Below are 17,244 nucleotides of genomic sequence, written 5' to 3'. Positions count from 1 at the left end.
CTCACTCTGCAAACCACAAAGCCCGTACTCGATGCGGAACCATGGCATTGTCCGAGACCACGGTCCGTGGATTGTTCGCATCGCCATGTGCAGCCGCAGCATACACCTTGCCCTTCAAACTAAGTTCCAGTTGTGAGTGGTAAGCGACGGGAAACCTAAAGTCAAAGCAAACGTGCTTAAGCCAAGGAGGCAAGTATATCGAGAACATACTTCCTACTTCGGTAGGTACCTGCCCTTGAGTAATATAATATTCATGTTACGCGGGCTTGGATTGCACTATGACAAAGAGGACGTTCGCTAAAGCAAGAGCCGATGCGAGCCTGAGTTGCCGATGTTTTTGCAGATGTAAACATGACGTCGGCGTGGTGTTGCATTTCATACATATACTATAGCAATCGCGCTTAACGCTGCCCAAATCGCCAGAGCTGCAGAGCCATTTCAAAGGATCGACCGTCATCCTCAGCGCTGTGCCGACTAGCACCTCAACGACACTCCTATCACCGCTGCAACCTTGGCATCTTAGAAACTTAAAATGTGGCTTCCCGAACTCCCACGCATCCTCCTTGTGCACGGGGCCTTTGCTGATGGCTCAGGCTGGTCGAAAGTCATTCCACACCTGCAGCACGCCGGCTACAATGTCACCGCAGTCCAGAATCCCATGACAAGCTTGGGCGCTGATATCAACACCACCCGACATGCAATCGAGACCCTCAACAACCAAAGCTCTGCCCCCATCGTCGTAGTTGGGCACTCCTTCGGCGGATTCGTCATCACGAACGCTGCGACCGACCAGCCGAACATCAAGTCCTTGGTCTACGTGACCGCTTTTGCGCCTGACGAGGGCGAGTCACCTGGTGAACTCGCCGGCATGTTCGCACCTCTGGAGTCAGCAAAGCATTTCGTGCCCGATGCGGTTGGACGCATCAAGCTTCCGCAAGACCAATACCCTATCTACTTCGCACCTGATGTGAACAAGGAGGAAGTCAAAGTGCTGGCAGCAACGCAAGGTCCGTGCGATCAAGAGCGCTTTCTGTTCAAGAGTGGGAAGCCGGCTTGGAAGCAGGTTAGGAACTTGTTTGCGATCAAGGCAACCGAGGATCAGATCATCAATCCGGACCTGGAGGAATTCATGGCGAAGCGGATGGGTGCCAAGTTAACGACTTTGAAGGGCGGGAGTCATGCGTCGCTGTGGAGTCGTGGGAAGGAGGTCGCGGATGTTATCCTGGAGGCGGCGAGGTGTTAGTTCCGGATGGTCAGGGGAGCTCGTAGAGAGGCGGAGAGAGCACAGTCGGTGCTGCCGATCAGAGCCGTTGATGCTCATGGTCCAGGGAAAATGGTGTGTCAATATCGACTAATACTTTAGCAGTGTAATGCCAACAATAAAGCAGGTCGAAGATCCTGACTCGGGTCCAGGGTCCTGCTCAAGAAATTTTCCTCTGGCTTGTTTGGGTCATTCCTCAGTCAACTTTGGTGATGCCTCCCTGGCTAGGATTTCTCGTTACATCCTTTGCAGCGTTTTGACGCCCAAGTGTGGCTCATCTCAGCCCATCAACTTGATCGGCGAAAGAAAAAGAGGTCTTTAGCGCCCTCCTGGACCTGAAATTGCACAACGAGTAGCATGTAGGCTTGGGCACAAAAGTCACTCTGTACTTGTGTCCACAGCCTGCCAGTTCGACCGCCACTTCTGTACAGATTCACTACCACTGCCTCGTACCGACCAACATGCTTACTTTGAAATTTCCGGGAACTGCCTACCTTCGAGGGCGACTAGGCGCTCTTTGACAGCATAGTTTGGCGAGGTCTAACACATCCTCGTGCATAGGCCATGTCAGGTGGGATCGATGATCAGCCAGACCACGAGCCAGTCCGACAGGTGCAGGCTCAACGCCGAGGAAGACACCTGTTCGACTTGAGGTGCTGTCAGCATGAATTGATTTTTGTTTTATGTGTTCTTGGCGTATGTTCGCCGGGCGTGTGCGCGAGGGCCGGACATGAGTGAAGTCATGACGGATGTCTCCCACTGAGACTTGTGGCTGTGAAACCAGCGAAAGCGGTACTCAGGGTCATCTACTGAGCAGCAGAATAAGGAACATGGTCCAGTGGGTCATGACAGTCTCAGGTTCTCTGCACGTCGCAGATGCCTGCCGTAGGAAACACTGCCACATCCTAGCCGGTTCGAGGAAGGCAGAAAGGAAAGGAAAGGAACTCTGGAGATTAAGCCTGAGGAACCTTGAGAGATCCGACGCCTGAAAGCTTGCAGAAGCTTGGCCTAGGTGCTTCTTCTTGTTCGCGTTTGACGACGCCTGCGATCTCACCATTGCTCTTTCGGTGCTCACAGCTGCTCACTATGATGCAACCAGCTACTGCAAAGACCAAGGACCAGAACATTGTAAGTTCAAGCAACATCGACGACCACTGCAAGATTCGCGAGACCAGATCCACAAAAGAGCACGCGGGCCCGAGGCTGAGTTTTCGGACTCTTCCACCCCTGTAGCACCCGAGATCTCGTGTTGTTGCCGAGTACGCAGTCGTCACTTCCGCCAACCACATGTCATGCCCTGAAAAGGACGGGAGCCTGCACCAAAAGTTAGGCATCTAATACTGTATCAAGGTTTGATGGAGGACTGAATGCGTCATGTTGTTAGGGCATCCAATTCAGCAGGTAGGTCTGTCGTTGTGAAGATATAAGTCCCCACGATCGCACGTTGCGTGGCGAGGCGAGACTGGCAGAACAACCTTGGAAGACCTAGTGTCAACGGTGTAGAAGTCTCTGCGAAAAGTCGCGGCGCCTCGCAAGACTGTTTTCCTCAAACCAGCACTTCATAAATAACCTCAACATCATCCACTCTATAGTACTACCGCACATCGATCAACAATGGAACCAATACCCGAAAAGCTCCGGGTCCTCATCGTCGGCGCAGGCATCGCCGGCTGCGCCAGCGCTTACTTCCTCGCCAAGCAAGGCCACTCCGTAACAGTCATCGAACGACACCCAGGCCTCCGCACCAATGGCCTGCAACTCGACCTCCGCGGCCATGGCATTGAAGTGATGAAGCTTATGGGCCTGGAAGCTGCGGTACGCGCACAATGCGTCCCTGAGGAAGGTGTAGCATTGGTGGACGCGACGGGCAAGCGGAGAGCGTTCTTCGCGGCTAACAAGACGGGGAAGGGCGCGCAGAGCATGACGAGTGAGTTCGAGATTATGCGTGGGGATCTGTGTCGATTGTTGTGTGAGGCGGCAGACAATGTGGGCGCGGTGTTCAAGTATGGAGTGGGCGTGGAAGCGTATATGGAGATGGGAAAGGAGGTGGAAGTTAGGCTGACAGATGGGAGGGTGGAGAAGGTTGACTTGTTGGTTGGGTGTGATGGGCTGGCGTCAAGGGTGAGGAGATTGATGGATGGGGCCGGGACTATAATTGAGGGAAAGAAGGATACAGCGTTGGAGGAGATGGCAGAGAAGATTGCGTACTTTACGATGGAGGAGCCGCAGCAGGAGGGCGAGCAATGGATAATGCAGGGATGTGTGTTTCCTGGTGGGAAGAAGTTGGGAACGAGGCGGCATCACGAGAACAGGATACAAATGTATCTTATGTGGGATGAGAGGCCCGGTGCTGGAGGGCCACTCGACAAGATCAAGAGAGGCGATGTAAAGGCCGAGAAGGCTGCATTTGCGGATCTTTACCGGGGCGAGGGTTGGAGGGCGAATGATGCTGTCAAGGAGCTGGAGACCGGCGCCGAGGATTTCTACTGTCAACACACAGGAGTTGTCAAGCTGGACAAATGGTCGAGGGGACGTGTCACGCTGGTTGGCGATGCTGGATATGGCCACCCACCGGATGGATACGGTACCAGTTGCGCGCTGGTCGGCGCGTACGTCCTCGGTGGTGAGATCGAAAAAGAATTTCGGCAGACAAGCTCGACCGAGAGCAAAGAATCGCTGGCAAAGAATCAGGATCCGCTTCTGGCGGCGCTCGAATCCTATGAGGAGGTTTTCGGCCCACACATGAAGAGTATTGTCAATTCGTACTCGGCAGCGCCAAGCATGTTCGACAACATACCTTGGAATGGATTTACAATTGGTTTGATGTACAGAGTGATGGGCACAGTGGCGTACCTGGGCTTGGACAAGCTCGCGATGAAGTTCATGCCAGCGGACAGTGGCAAGTGGAAGCTCCCGGTGTATGATACAGTGGTGGACGCTTCGTGAAGCGAAATGGTGGGCAGTTGAGCATCTCAAATCAGAGATTTGCGCCGCGTGTACGATCGAAGATACCCTCCTCAGAGCAAATAATCAAGTCATAGCTGTTTCGCAACACGGTGTTTGTGTGTGCAATGCCTAAACATGGAAGATTGGATATTCTTACGCTTGATTGATTGAATACCATAGCCGCCTTGGCACTGCTCCGAAGCACGTCTCCAAAACGCGTCGCGTCTCCCCACTAGTAGATCCGACTACCCTCCCATGAAGGCCTCCTGCGACAAAACCTGACACTGCTGCAGCAGACAGCTCGCTGTCCTCAATATGTCGCAGCCACCCTCTAAACGACGGCGCATTTCGGCTGAGCCCACCTCTGATCATGGCGCCGATCAGCAAGCGAAATCCGCGCCTGCGACACCCCGACATCCGTCGTATGCGTCGCCAACGAAAGCGTCCATGAATAGATTACATCCGCATCTTGCTGGACCAAGACAGTCCCTTCGTTCGCTGGTCATGGATGGTCCAGCAGGTCCACGTCCTCAAGATCAACACCCTGCAGTCATAACAGATACTACTGTGCAAGAAATTGTCTCCGAGCATAACACAGAGGCCGACACAAGACCACGGTCAGCTGTGCCGCAATCACAAACAATGAACGATGCAGCCGCTACGGCGCCGGCGTCACGCATAAGTGCAACAAGCAGAATCCCGCGCCAGAGAAGCCCATCTCCATTCAACATAATCCCAAGACAAGTCTCATCATCAAGAAGCCGACGACGGGAGCTGTCACTGTCTCCCGACGATGCCCTACCCCCAACGCCCGTAGATCTGGGTATCTCGAGGCGACCAGCACCTCCACAAGGCGCAACAAGCAGCAGCCCACGCACGTCGAGGAGTGGAAGTGGTCGGAACAGGCTTCGTCGACGCGGCGAGCAGTCTTCCGTTACGAGCAGTCCGTTGAAGCAACGATCTCATAACATCCAGAGTCTTCGGCCGATACTGCTCAAGTCGGGATATGATGGGGTGAATGAGAGCGCAAGCGACACGAGACCTGAAAGTGGGCAAGCAGAAGAACCACAACCGACGGACGACGTAGTTGCAGAGGAGGAGTCAGACGAGAAAGCAGAAGTAGTGCCGGAGCAGATCCGTGAGAAAGAGGCCATCCTCGCCGCGCTCAAAGAACAAAGCAAGCAGACCCTCGCCAGATCTCGCCAACTTGAAGAGGCTCTACGCGTGAACAACGTACGTCCAACACTACTTGCAGACGCAAACTTCATCGATCTACTCAAAGGTGTCGGCAAAGCCACCACAGTCCACGACAGCACACTCAACCTCGATGCCAGCACTATCTCTGCTGAAAAGCAGCTCCTCCACCTGAACCTATTCGCACCCGCAAACCTCGTTCTCAAATCGACCACAAGAACCGACCTGGTAGACGGCAAAGTCAAGCTCATCCACGACGTCAAATTTAGCGCCCCACCACCTTGGCCAGCCGACACCTTCAACGCAGAATTCTTGCTCATTGTCGATGCAGAAAGCAAGCGTGTCGATCGCATCAAATATATCAAAGCTACGCACTCCGAGGGCATCAGTTCAGAACTGTACTCCTGGATCAAGAGGCGTCTTGCGGATGATTTAGTCAACACCGATCTTGGTGGTCTTGTATGGGGTCTAGGGAAATACTTCACAGCCGCGGTCGAGCGCGCGAGGCTGTTCCGGCGTTTGGAGGCAAAGTACGGCGCTGATGCGGACATGACACCTCATCACGATGAGACCAACGAGCCAGAGACTGATGACGGTCTCGATTCGACTGCGAGCACGCCTCAACCCGTTCGAACCTCCAAGCCAGCCCAGCAATTCGTCACCGCCCAGGAAGCAATCTTGCTATCAGAATATCTTACAGAGACACACCTCGAACTACCACTCAGACCAACCCACCAGCCAAAAGAAGCAAGCTCCGCCATCGAGCCCAAGCTCTTGCTAGTGAACACCATCAATCTCCAGCCAAACAGTACCGCTACGAGCCAGCACAGCATCGCACTTTCTGGTGTGAGCAGCGGTGCGGAGAGCACGGCCAGGGAGCTTTTTGCTAGACTCGTGAAGTCGAGAGGGGCGGAGCAGGCACTTGAGGGGGTTTGGGGCTTGTTGAGGCATGGGCTGGGCGTTCACGAGGCTGCGAAGGGTAATGAGCACACTGTTGTTTCCACTGGCAAAAAGCGGGCTGGAAGAAAGAGGAAGAAGATTGCTTGACGTGAGCTGCTGAGTGCTGCAACCGAAAATGGGTCACTACGATGAATTGAGCATAAGACGACTGTTGATATCTGGAGCACAATACGGACCAGACGCAGCATAGCTGCTTCGAATCTCACGGCTCCTAGCTTTGATGAAGTTCATGAATTGATTTTGGGCCATTGCTTTGTATCTCAAAACATATCCCGTGTGACTTTGTGTGCGAGAGGATCTCATCGTGGGCTTTTTGATTGTTTGATCATGGCCATCAGCGCCCAGGACAGCGTCGAAACCCCTGGCAATCGGTGCCCTCCGCGACGGAGGGTCGCCAAGCGCCCACTTCGTGACTGGTTCGATATGACCATCTTCGATCCTCCTGGCGATCTGCGAGCAAGCCACAGCATCCACAGGAAAACCTCACGCAGGATTATCCGACCACCGAATGCGTCATTCCGCTAACATTCCGATGCTTGTCGGCTTCTGGAATCTCAGCTCTACTTCTTCTTCGACTCCTCAGCCTCGGCCTTGGCCTGAGCTCTCTTCTTTCTTGCACCCTCGTACCGCTTATCAGCCCGCGCAGTCCGCAACTTCACATACGCATTCTCCGTGCCAGTACCGATGTCACCCTTCTTGACCTCGCTGATGCCATGCTCAACACCAGTGCCAACCTTGATCGGCAGGGCAGCGCTAATAGTCTTGACGACCTTGTCGGAGTCGGAAGCCGACTTGACGTCTTCCTTGGAGGAGTCGAGCTTCTTGTGCTGGCCGGACTTGAGCGGGAAGAGGATGAGGCGGGCCTTGTAGGCTTGCAGGCGCTCGACGTTGAGCTTGAGGGTCTCCTCGGAAGTAGTCTGGCGGCGGTGGTCGACGGAGATGCCGATTGTCGGGGCGAGTTTGCGGGGGATGCCGGCGGCCTGTGGGTGAGGTGTTAGTATTGCTTCGGTAGGAATTTGTACAATGTCCATGGTTCATAGTCTTGTCCACCATCTCTTGTGCACAGCTCATCGGCTGGTGCGGATTCGGGTGGAATTTTTCGTACCTTAAGTTCCTGCAGCGTGAAGCCTCTTCCAGCACGAGCGCGGCGGTTGTATTTGAGGGTAGGGCACTGAACAACAGGTCGGAGTCGGTCGACGGGTCTTGGGGCTACACGAGCGGCTTTGGCGATACGTGCATCTCTTCGGCGGTGTTTCCGGCCGGCTTGCTCAAAGTGAACCTTCACACGTCGCTGCCAGTCCTTGTGGAAGTGACCGTTCGGGATGATATTGTTGTGTTTGATCGCCTGCGCACTTTGTTAGTCGTGTGTCCGTAGGACGGGTGGGCTTGTCATGGGCTGGGATAGGCGCAGGCTGAACCGTGAGGGTGACTGACCATCTTGACGGCTTTCTATCACAACAATGTCAAAGAGTGGAAGAAAGTGTTGGTGGGCTGAGGCTGCGCTCGGTCTGTGGGAGGTCACTCGATGTCGCCGCAAAAAGTGTGAATCTTGGCATTATGCCAAGGCTAAATTTGGCTAGCTCGGATTTGGAGTGACACGTGACCATGGTGGCCATCAGCTCCAAAAGCTTCGAGTTTCTTCAGTTACCAGGTGTTACTGTCTACGACAAGTGAGGTTCATGCGAGACAAGAGCAAGATTACTGCTACATTGATAGCCTGGTCAGTTTGCTGGACGCAGGCAACCGCCGACTCTGATTCTTGCAGCACAGTGAATGCCTCCGGATCGAGTCAGAGGAGCGATCGTCTCGATCTATAAGTATCTCGGTCTCCCTCGACCCCGTCCTTTCTCTTGAACTACAACTCGGCTTGTGGGAACAGAGCTATTGCCATGCCTCTGTAGCACTTACTGCTACCTGGTGCGGCGAGCGTCCTCGGTGTCTACTTGAAGGTTACTCGAAGACAGACATTGGCACGATGCCACTGCCGCCACCCATGGCACCTGCATAACCGTGCCCTCTTCCCATGGCACGAAAGACCTTGCATGTCAGGAATGCAGAGTAGCATAAGTGAACCAATTCAGTTCGAGGATTGACATTCAAAGACTTTGGTAAGATTGAGTAGGTGGTCTGTTATCCAAGGCTACGGTCGAGAAGGGACTCGCTAATGTACAATCATATCCGACAGATCCAAGTATCAAGATATACAATCCAAGCGCTTCGTACCAGTCCGTATCGCTCGTTGAGGTCATCCCTGTTGAGGACCTGACCCGTGATATTATCCTCATGCATTGTTCCATTCCTTGATGCCAAGTCCAACACCGCCAGCCAATCGTGCCTTCTTAGCTCGAATCGCGTCTTCATCGAAACTTCCGCGTCGCTTTCCTGTTATGCCATCTCCTGTTGGCTTTCTAACATTCCCGAAAAGTTTAGACTGCAACAAATTGCTAGATCTTTCTGCCCCTTGCGACAGTCTTAGCGATTCCTGGCTCCCAGGATTTTTCCGCAGCATGTCAGTAGCCAGAGAACTCGCTTGCGACTGTTGAATTTCATCGTCGCTGACAGAGCCATCGTCGTCTGAGACCGATATGGTACTATCACGCTCGTGCCGGTCTCGCTCTGCCGACTCTCCAAATGGAGGTGCTGGTGCAGACATGGGATATCTGGTTTCACCAAACCCGTCAGAGGTCATAGGTCGAGTGCGAGCCGGAGTCGTGTGCAGAGATGATAGTGAATGAGCTCCGCGTGTGTGGCCGTGCTTCACCTTCGATACTGTTGACTTTGTCGGTGTCGATGGTGCACTGAGAATCTCGCCATTCAAGACTTGGTCAGCTGCGAGTAGAGCTGCGAATGGCTGATGGCTGGAAGCACTCTCGGGAAACCTTTGTTGAGTTCGGCGATGAGGCGTCGCAAACAGGTCGCGAGGTGTGCTCCAATTCGGTGACTGGCTCTTAAAGCGCGTAAAGTGCTCCCTATTCTCGCGAATTCGCCGTTTGAGTAGTTCATTCTCCTCTGCCAGGAGCTCTGATTTATCCTTTTCCAGCTCAATGACACGTTTGGCACGTTCCAATCTCTTCTCGGCCTCATCGCGTTCCTCTTCCAGCGACTTGCAAGTCTGAGTCAATGATTCAATCTGAGCATTCGGCGGAGGCGCCGAGTTCCTTGCTGCCAATGTCAGAGCAGCACGATGCCTTTGCTCCACAGCATGAAGCACCTCCATTTCCTTTCTCGTCATTTGGTGTTCGATCTCTGCACGCTGCGCCGCTTCTCGAGTTTCCATATCGAGTAGACTGTACTGCAGTTTGAAATGCGCAGCTGTGGTTCGGGCCTCTTTGACTGCATCGAGCAAGTCTTGCGCCATGTCTTTGAGCTGGTTTAGATTGGCCGAAGCGATCGCACCGGACGCTGGAAGGGAAGCAGAATTATTGTATCTGATGCTTGCAGGTGGTGACGCCAGTAACGGGTTCTTCGTGTCACTGTCCCTACGCAACGGAGACTGAGCGCGCACCGGCTGCGACGATGGAGGAGGTGTCATGCTGGCTGGCATCGGCGGAGGCGATGCGAGGGCTTTGTCGGATGGTGAGACAGGCGGTGAGCGGCGAGGCGGCGTAGAGGGAACGATTGTGTCGCTGGACCGAGGAGCCATGGTCGTCGAAACCAAGCGAATGCCTCTCTTCACTATGCGCTCGAAATCGGGGCAGCGAACTTCACTACTCGGGGTACGCTCTGGTATCGATAGGTCGCGGAATGTTGCAGTGCCGCCGAGGGATCACCGAGACGTGTGAGAAGCGATGTTAGGTTCTTGGAGCACGAGGATCATGGACAAAGAATCGAGGGAGGATCTCCGTGCGCCGGCTTGCTTTTGCATCCTCAGGCAGTCACTCGTGATGGAGAGGCTGGGAGTCGGTAGTGAGGTTGTTCAGGTCAGTTGAGGAGGGGCTGGGCTGAGGGTGTCGAGTACGACGACTAGCCGGCCTTGGCATGGTTCACCCCTGGTTGCTGTGGACCTAGCAACGATTGTTGACATTTCTCACATCCGACGTCGTCACTTCGTTATGATGCTGAGCACCCTGTAGCACCACGACCCTCGCTTAGCTACAGGCAGCGAACATTGTGGAGTTCAGCATGCGAGCGGTCATATAAGTCATGGGTAGTCCGAACATCCTCAGGCAGTGACAGCAACATGGACCAGGGTCAGAGCGGCGTCAGCGCTCGTGCAGGTGGTACCCTACCGCGGCTTTCGAGGCTGCCAAAGATACTTCCTCGTGCTTCCCAAGACAATCTGAGGACATCTTATGCTTTACGAAATCAGGATCCCGTGAAGACATCAGCTTTGCCGCGACCGACACGTTCAAATACTTCGACGCGACCTCTGCCGCCTACACCACTGGGGGAGAGCTTCAATAGATCAGTCAAAGATCGCTATGGGTGGTCAGCTCCGGATCAAAGCCAACCTCGGAGCCTGTCACCCGTGCGAGATGCGTTGCAGGCATCTCAAGCATCATTAGACACCACGCCTCCCTCGGCCAGTGTCCATCTGGTCATACACGAAGATGGAAACGAAAACGGCCCGAGCAATGACAAGGGCTTTACAGCTCGCTCAGTAGTTGGTGCGACTCCCACTCAGAGACGTAAGCCTCGCTTGTCACTGTCAGAACGAACCATAGAAACCCTATCTAGGGTGTCGCCATCGCCTTCACCAACCCGCAGGCGAAGATCCAGCATGGTGACCCAGACCCACGATGGATCTATGGCGCCTCCGGAGAGGCCAGTCTCTCGTTCAAAGCAGGATTTATCCACTAGACCGAGCTCAAGGTCGACCTCGCCTGTCAAACATATCTTTCGTCCGCCAGGTTCGATGTCTCCGACCAGAGAGCATGTACTGCCAGTAGTCACATCGCCTGGCTCAATCTATACTCCACCACGAGCTTTTGTCAAAGGCGGCGGTGCGCGGTATGCTCGATCTACTGTCTCTGTGAAGCCACAACACAGCTCTACCGGATCCACCGAGCGCTCCTCTATCACAACCACTCGTCCTGCATATTTGTCGAAAACGATGAACGTCAAGTCAGCATCCAGCGTAGCCTCCGGGACTAGCAGCAAAGGATCTGCCAAAGTTCGCTCGAGTCACTTTTCGAGCCACCTGCGACAACACCACGTAATCTTGGCATAAAAGGTGTCGCTGGTGTCTCTAGTCTAGCATCTACGAGACCCAAAGCCAGGGGAGATTCTGGCAAGAAGAAAGCTACTCCTGTAGTATCACCTCAACCTTCTTCTACTGCCACAAGCGAGCATGGACTACCATCCAAGTCATCGGCCGCTCTTCGGCAGACCATTGCGCAAGCGAAAGCAGCAAGACGAGCTGGCTCGGGTCGGCCACCGACGAGTCCCACCGCCAGAGGTGTATACCAAGCGGAATCTTTGACAGGAGTGATATCGACAGAGTCTATCGCGGAACCCACAACACTAAACCAGCGGCTACGATCCGCCGTCATGACAGGACATCTGAACCTGGCGGCGATGAGCCTGTCCCAGATCCCGCCTGAAGTGATGAATATGTATGACTCAACAAAAGCATTGGTCAGCTGGTTTGAGATGGTTGATCTTTCGAAGGCCGACTTTAGCGGCAACGAGTTAACCCAGATTTCCGATACCATCTTTCCCGACTGGTCCATTAAAGAGATGGAAGACGACGAAGAGAAGACGAATCAATTTGCTGGACTGGAGACACTATTCCTCCAGCACAATCGCTTGACCACAATTCCCGTCGGCCTGAGACGAATGGAGCAGCTGAGGACATTGAACCTGAGCGGCAACAACATCTCGATGACGAACCAGCTTTTGAACATCGTGTGGCAGATCCCACAACTACAGAATCTGTCTCTTGCAAAGTGTAGCCTGAGAGGCGCCGTCAACCTCTCCACAATGGGAACTGAACAACTTCGAAGTCTCGATCTTAGCGATAATGAACTGACTGAGGTCGATCTCGCTGAAGGACAGATGGCTACGCTTCAGAGTCTCGTGCTGTCTTCAAATCAACTTGAGAGCATTCCTTGGACAGCACTTGCCCAGTGTGCGCTTGTAGACCTGAAGGTTGCATCTAACAAGCTTTCTGGGACCGCTTTCGCCAGGGTGGATGGCGGATTCGACAAGCTGAAAGATCTAGACATTTCGCACAACGACTTCAGCGATCTCGGCCCAGCCTTCTGCGCGCTTGCTTCCTTGCAGAGTTGTTCGATAAGCGGCAATAGTATTAGGAGCGTCCCTGACATGAGTGGTCTGCGAAGCCTGACGACCTTTCTGGCTGCCTCCAATAAGCTCGAGCACATCCCAGAGTCTTTGCACTCATTGTCAACAAAGCTCAAGCATGTGGACCTCAGCAACAATGCAATCAAGACAGTGCAGCCGGAGCTTGCGGCTATGGACGAGCTGACGTCTCTGAACCTAGACGGCAACCCATTGAGGCAACGCAATTTGCTCACAATGAGCACAACCGAATTGAAGGTCCACATGCAGAAGCGTCTTGATGATCAGCCAAGTGTCTTCTCCGATGACCAGGCAGAACATATTGCGAAAGCACCGATGCGGTCTGCAACACAGCCCTTGTACAAGATTGTCAATGGGGTGCTTGATCTTTCGAATCGCAGCTTGACGTCGGTCAGCCCATCATCCATTGACTTTGCATCAAAAGCTCAGGTCGTCCACACTCTACGACTCTCGAACAACGACTTGTCTGCGCTGCCCACGGAGCTTCTGCAACACCCGTCGATAGCCAACCACCTACAGTCGCTCGACATTTCTCACAATGCAAAGCTACATTCTAGCAACTACCTGACGAGCAGGCTCTGCCTGCCGGCACTGCGATCGCTATACGTTGTGTCTACAGGCCTGACTGCGCTTGACGCATTCACCGCCAATCTGGTGGCGCCGGAACTCATTGAGCTGAATATCTCATGTCATCGGATTTCTGGACCCATACCTAACATTCGAGCATATTTTCCAAAGTGTAGATTATTACTAGCGTCAGACAATTGGTTCAGTTCCGTCACTGCAGAGGACATCAGAGGCTTGGAAGTGCTTGATATCCGTAACAACCAGATTGATAGCCTTCCAGTTGATATCGGACTACTTGGGAACCATGACGATAGACAAGAACCAGGACGGTTGAGAAGTCTTGAGGTTGCTGGAAATCCTTTCCGGGTGCCACGAATAGCGGTGGTCGAGAAGGGGACCGAAGCTGTACTCAAAGACCTACGCAGGAGAGTGCCGACTTCAGAGGTGCCGGCGGAGTGGGAAGAAGAGATTCAATGACTGACGACGTTCTTTGAAGCGTGTATTGACTACGAGATTGTATAGAGCTAAAGACCTTTTAATATTGATACCGACTCTTCTTCTGCGCATCATTTTCACCACTCATTGCGCACGGCGCATAGAATCGAAAGCCTTTCGCGAGAAGGGCCGACAGAGTTGGCATTCGACGGAAAGTGCAGTCGCTCCGCTGTGACTTCCAACTGCATCGAATATATTCGCTACTCAGTTAGCCTCCTTTCATACTGCGGTTCAGAAAGGGAGTGAGGAGCCTTCATACCGCCCTCGAACAGGTCCGTAGCTTCATAAACGACCGCTTGTGCCCACATCGCGGCGGATATCGCCCTCGAACTAATGGTGTTAGCACTCGTGTTTAGTTGATAAGGAAGCAAAGGACGTAAACGGAGCCGGGTGACCGCTGTCACTGCCAAGCTTGCAAATGTCACCCGGCTTCGTTTACGCCCTCAACCTTGGGGTAAATCTCCGCCCTTGAACCTCATCTAGAACTTTTTGTTCTCGAATGTTGCGAACTCTCAAGATGGCCGCAGAGTCTGCTGCGAAGCGAGTAAAGATGGATCCCGTTCGCATCGGAACTCACAATGGTCACTTCCACGCCGACGAGGTACCTTTCCCCAAGATTTGCCCACCTTTCCTCGCTAACGTAATTTAGGCCCTTGCAGTGTACATGCTGCGAATGCTGCCCGACTACGAAGCCTCGACTCTAGTCCGTACTCGTGACCCTGGCCTGCTGGAGACCTGTCATACTGTCGTCGACGTTGGCGGGGAGTATGACGATGCTAAGAAGAGATATGATCACCACCAGAGAACCTTCAATACCACTTTCCCTGACCATGCCACGAAACTGTCCTCCGCCGGTCTGGTCTACATGCACTACGGCAAAGCGATCATTGCTCAGCACACAAATCTACCTATCGACCATCCGGATGTGGAACTCCTCTATCAAAAGCTCTATGACGACTTCATTGAGGCGGTAGATGCCAACGACAACGGCATCAACCAGTATGATAACGCGAAACTAGAGCAGGCTGGCATCGAGAAGAGGTTCAGTGCTGGCGGAATCACGTTGTATAGCATGGTAGGCGATCTCAACCACGAAGACCCTCTCAATCCAGGCGCAAACCGCGCCACAGAGGCGGAGCCACAGGCCGAAGAGGACTACCGGTTTGGGCTCGCCTCCAAATTGATGGGGACGACTTTCTTGCGCAAGCTGCACGGGGCCGCCAACGCATGGCTGCCAGCCCGCGCCATCGTCAAGGCGGCGTTCGAGAATCGCCTAAATGAACATCCTTCGGGACAACTGATCGCGCTGCCTCGCGCTGGCATTCCATGGAAGGAGCATCTCTACAACATCGAAGCGGACGCCAAGCTTGCGGACGGAAACAAGATCCTCTACGTCGTCTATCCCGAGAAGGATGAGCCAGGCTCGAAATGGCGTATCCAGACTGTGTCCGTAGACTTTGCTTCTTTCCAGAACCGAAAGAGCTTGCCGGAGCCATGGCGAGGCTTAAGGGACGCTGACCTTGACAAAGTTCTTGGACAGGATGTCGAGGACGGGGCCATCTTCATTCACGCTAGCGGGTTCACAGGTGGCCACAAGACTGAATCCGGGGTCAGAGCCATGGCGGCTCTGGCTTTGGCGGCTTGAGGAGAGCCTCACGCTGCGGGTCATCAGCAGAATGCTGATCAGCGATATAATCCGTCGCTTGGCTCGTCGCAGTGGAACGCTGCGTTCATCAACGAAACGTTGATCAGGTCGGGCTACGATCTGCTGGACTATTTCAGGAAACACTTCTCGAGACGGTGTAGGAAACTGGCATGAGTCAGTCCGTCGGCCGCTTGGTCGAACAGGAATTGTCCCGTTCGGGACAACACGCCATGTAGGCGTTGAAATCCTCCCCAGCGAAGTTTGGGGTCCCTCATACGAGGGTGGCCACGAAAACACGAGCATGTCACGCAGGAGATTGTGACTGGAAGAGGCTCGGGGGACGAGCCACAGGAGGCCCTTGCCAGGTCGAAGTCTCGCGAAGGTGCCCTTCGAACGATGAGCCATAATCTTATATGCTCTTCGCTTAACGGCTGGACAACACGAGCCTCGCGAGCCGTCGCGATTGTCTGCTACCATATGCAGAAGGCGACGTTCAACTCTTACTATGGAGATATCATCCGGTCTGGGACACATTATTTACAAATGTGACGTCACACCAGTGAGACTTCAATACAATATTTCTTTATCACCCTACTTTTTTACTCTGCCCAAGAGGATTCTAGATACTGCTTTCAGACTGAACGAACACATTTGATACCGACACTGCATCCGACCTTCAGAAATAACTAGGTAATTCCAAGTGACTGTTTCTTGGCGCATCCCTGGGACGACCAGGCCCAGAAAGATGGCCTCAACCGACCAATTGCACGTCAGCAACCTCTTCAACTACAAAGATGCCGTCTGCCTCGTTACAGGAGGAGGCACTGGTATCGGCTTGATGGCCACACAGGCACTGGCTGCCAACGGTACGTCAGCTTCGTCCTAAATCTTTCCTCTACCCAAATTAAACACAAGCCCCACGCAGGAGCCAAAGTCTACATCACCGGCAGACGCATGGAAGTCCTCGAAAACGCCGCCAAAACCCATTCGCCATCCTCCACCGACACTTCACTCAACGGCAGCATAATCCCCATCGGTCCCTGCGACGTAACCTCGAAATCCGACCTTGAATCCCTCGTTTCCCAGATCGAAGCTAAGGAATCCCACCTGACCCTCCTCGTCGCCGCTGCCGGCATCTCTGGCCCCAAAGGTCCCGCAGACACCACTGACGCTAAGGAGCTGAAGTCAAAACTCTGGGAAGAATCCGTCGACGAGTGGAACCAGACGTACAACGCCGACGTGACTTCAGTGTACTTCAGCACAGTCGCTTTCCTGCCTTTACTCCAGAAGGGCTATCAGCAAGGCCTGCCCTCATCGGTGATAGTGATCAGCAGTATGAGCGGCGTTATGCGCCACTCCCAAGGGCATTTCGCGTATAACGCGGCTAAAGCCGCCACGGCGCATCTCTCGCAGATGATGAGTAAGGAGTTTGCGAAGACTGGTGTCAGGGTGAACAGTATCGCGCCGGGGTATTTTCCGAGTGAGATGACGATGAAGGAGAGCGATGAGCGGAATAAGGCGGAGATGCCGGATGAGAAGGTCAAGGATAAGGGCCATGAGGTGCCGGCTGGTAGAGCGGGAAGGGATGAGGAGATGGGTATGTTGGTGCTGTTCTTAGGGAGCTGTGGGTATGTCAATGGGGAGGTGGTGAAGATTGATGGTGGGGTTATGAATGAGGTTGGTGGCGGCTAAGGCTCAGGGCGACCAACGAATCGCTGGGAACGGTTGCAGGGCACTAAGGGCCTTTCTTCTTGGGGGTCGCAGAGGTGTTGCGGTGCTGGTAATCGTTCAAAAGTCCTGGGAGCACACATCTGTCAACTGACACAAATCTGATGCGGCCAAGCTTTAGACATGTTGCAGATTGGCTGTTGCAGGCATGAGCAAGCTGTCGACGTCATCTTCAAGAGTGCAG

The 17,244-nt window shown here is 53.7% G+C and overlaps 6 protein-coding genes across 6 annotated transcripts; 5 read left to right on the top strand and 1 right to left on the bottom strand.

Moving 5' to 3' along the window:
- Window positions 1-2,875: 2,875 nt before the first annotated feature.
- AB675_4482 (uncharacterized protein) lies at window positions 2,876-4,207 on the top strand (the record flags this gene model as incomplete). The annotated part of the gene is made up of 1 exon (XM_018144624.1): window positions 2,876-4,207. One exon carries the CDS (start codon window positions 2,876-2,878, stop codon window positions 4,205-4,207), a length of 1,332 nt encoding a protein of 443 aa, XP_017999033.1.
- Window positions 4,208-4,522: 315 nt separating this feature from the next.
- AB675_4481 (uncharacterized protein) lies at window positions 4,523-6,448 on the top strand (the record flags this gene model as incomplete). The annotated part of the gene is made up of 1 exon (XM_018144623.1): window positions 4,523-6,448. One exon carries the CDS (start codon window positions 4,523-4,525, stop codon window positions 6,446-6,448), a length of 1,926 nt encoding a protein of 641 aa, XP_017999071.1.
- A 2,194-nt stretch (window positions 6,449-8,642) lies between these two features.
- Window positions 8,643-10,004, bottom strand: AB675_4479 (uncharacterized protein; the record flags this gene model as incomplete). The annotated part of the gene is made up of 1 exon (XM_018144621.1): window positions 8,643-10,004. One exon carries the CDS (start codon window positions 10,002-10,004, stop codon window positions 8,643-8,645), a length of 1,362 nt encoding a protein of 453 aa, XP_017999109.1.
- A 1,847-nt stretch (window positions 10,005-11,851) lies between these two features.
- AB675_4478 (Leucine-rich repeat-containing protein 40) lies at window positions 11,852-13,669 on the top strand (the record flags this gene model as incomplete). The annotated part of the gene is made up of 1 exon (XM_018144620.1): window positions 11,852-13,669. The coding sequence occupies one exon, from the start codon at window positions 11,852-11,854 to the stop codon at window positions 13,667-13,669; it is 1,818 nt and encodes a 605-aa protein (XP_017999066.1).
- Window positions 13,670-14,204: 535 nt separating this feature from the next.
- AB675_4477 (uncharacterized protein) lies at window positions 14,205-15,332 on the top strand (the record flags this gene model as incomplete). The annotated part of the gene is made up of 2 exons (XM_018144619.1): window positions 14,205-14,288; window positions 14,337-15,332. 2 exons carry the CDS (start codon window positions 14,205-14,207, stop codon window positions 15,330-15,332), a joined length of 1,080 nt encoding a protein of 359 aa, XP_017998993.1.
- Window positions 15,333-16,077: 745 nt separating this feature from the next.
- Window positions 16,078-17,024, top strand: AB675_4476 (Rhamnolipids biosynthesis 3-oxoacyl-[acyl-carrier-protein]; the record flags this gene model as incomplete). The annotated part of the gene is made up of 2 exons (XM_018144618.1): window positions 16,078-16,198; window positions 16,258-17,024. The coding sequence occupies 2 exons, from the start codon at window positions 16,078-16,080 to the stop codon at window positions 17,022-17,024; spliced, it is 888 nt and encodes a 295-aa protein (XP_017999112.1).
- Between the last annotated feature and the right edge of the window lie 220 nt (window positions 17,025-17,244).

The sequence above is a fragment of the Cyphellophora attinorum genome, assembly GCF_001299255.1.
Source record: "Cyphellophora attinorum strain CBS 131958 chromosome Unknown Contig16, whole genome shotgun sequence".
Taxonomy (NCBI): domain Eukaryota; kingdom Fungi; phylum Ascomycota; class Eurotiomycetes; order Chaetothyriales; family Cyphellophoraceae; genus Cyphellophora; species Cyphellophora attinorum.
This window is presented reverse-complemented; position numbering and strand designations above follow the sequence as displayed.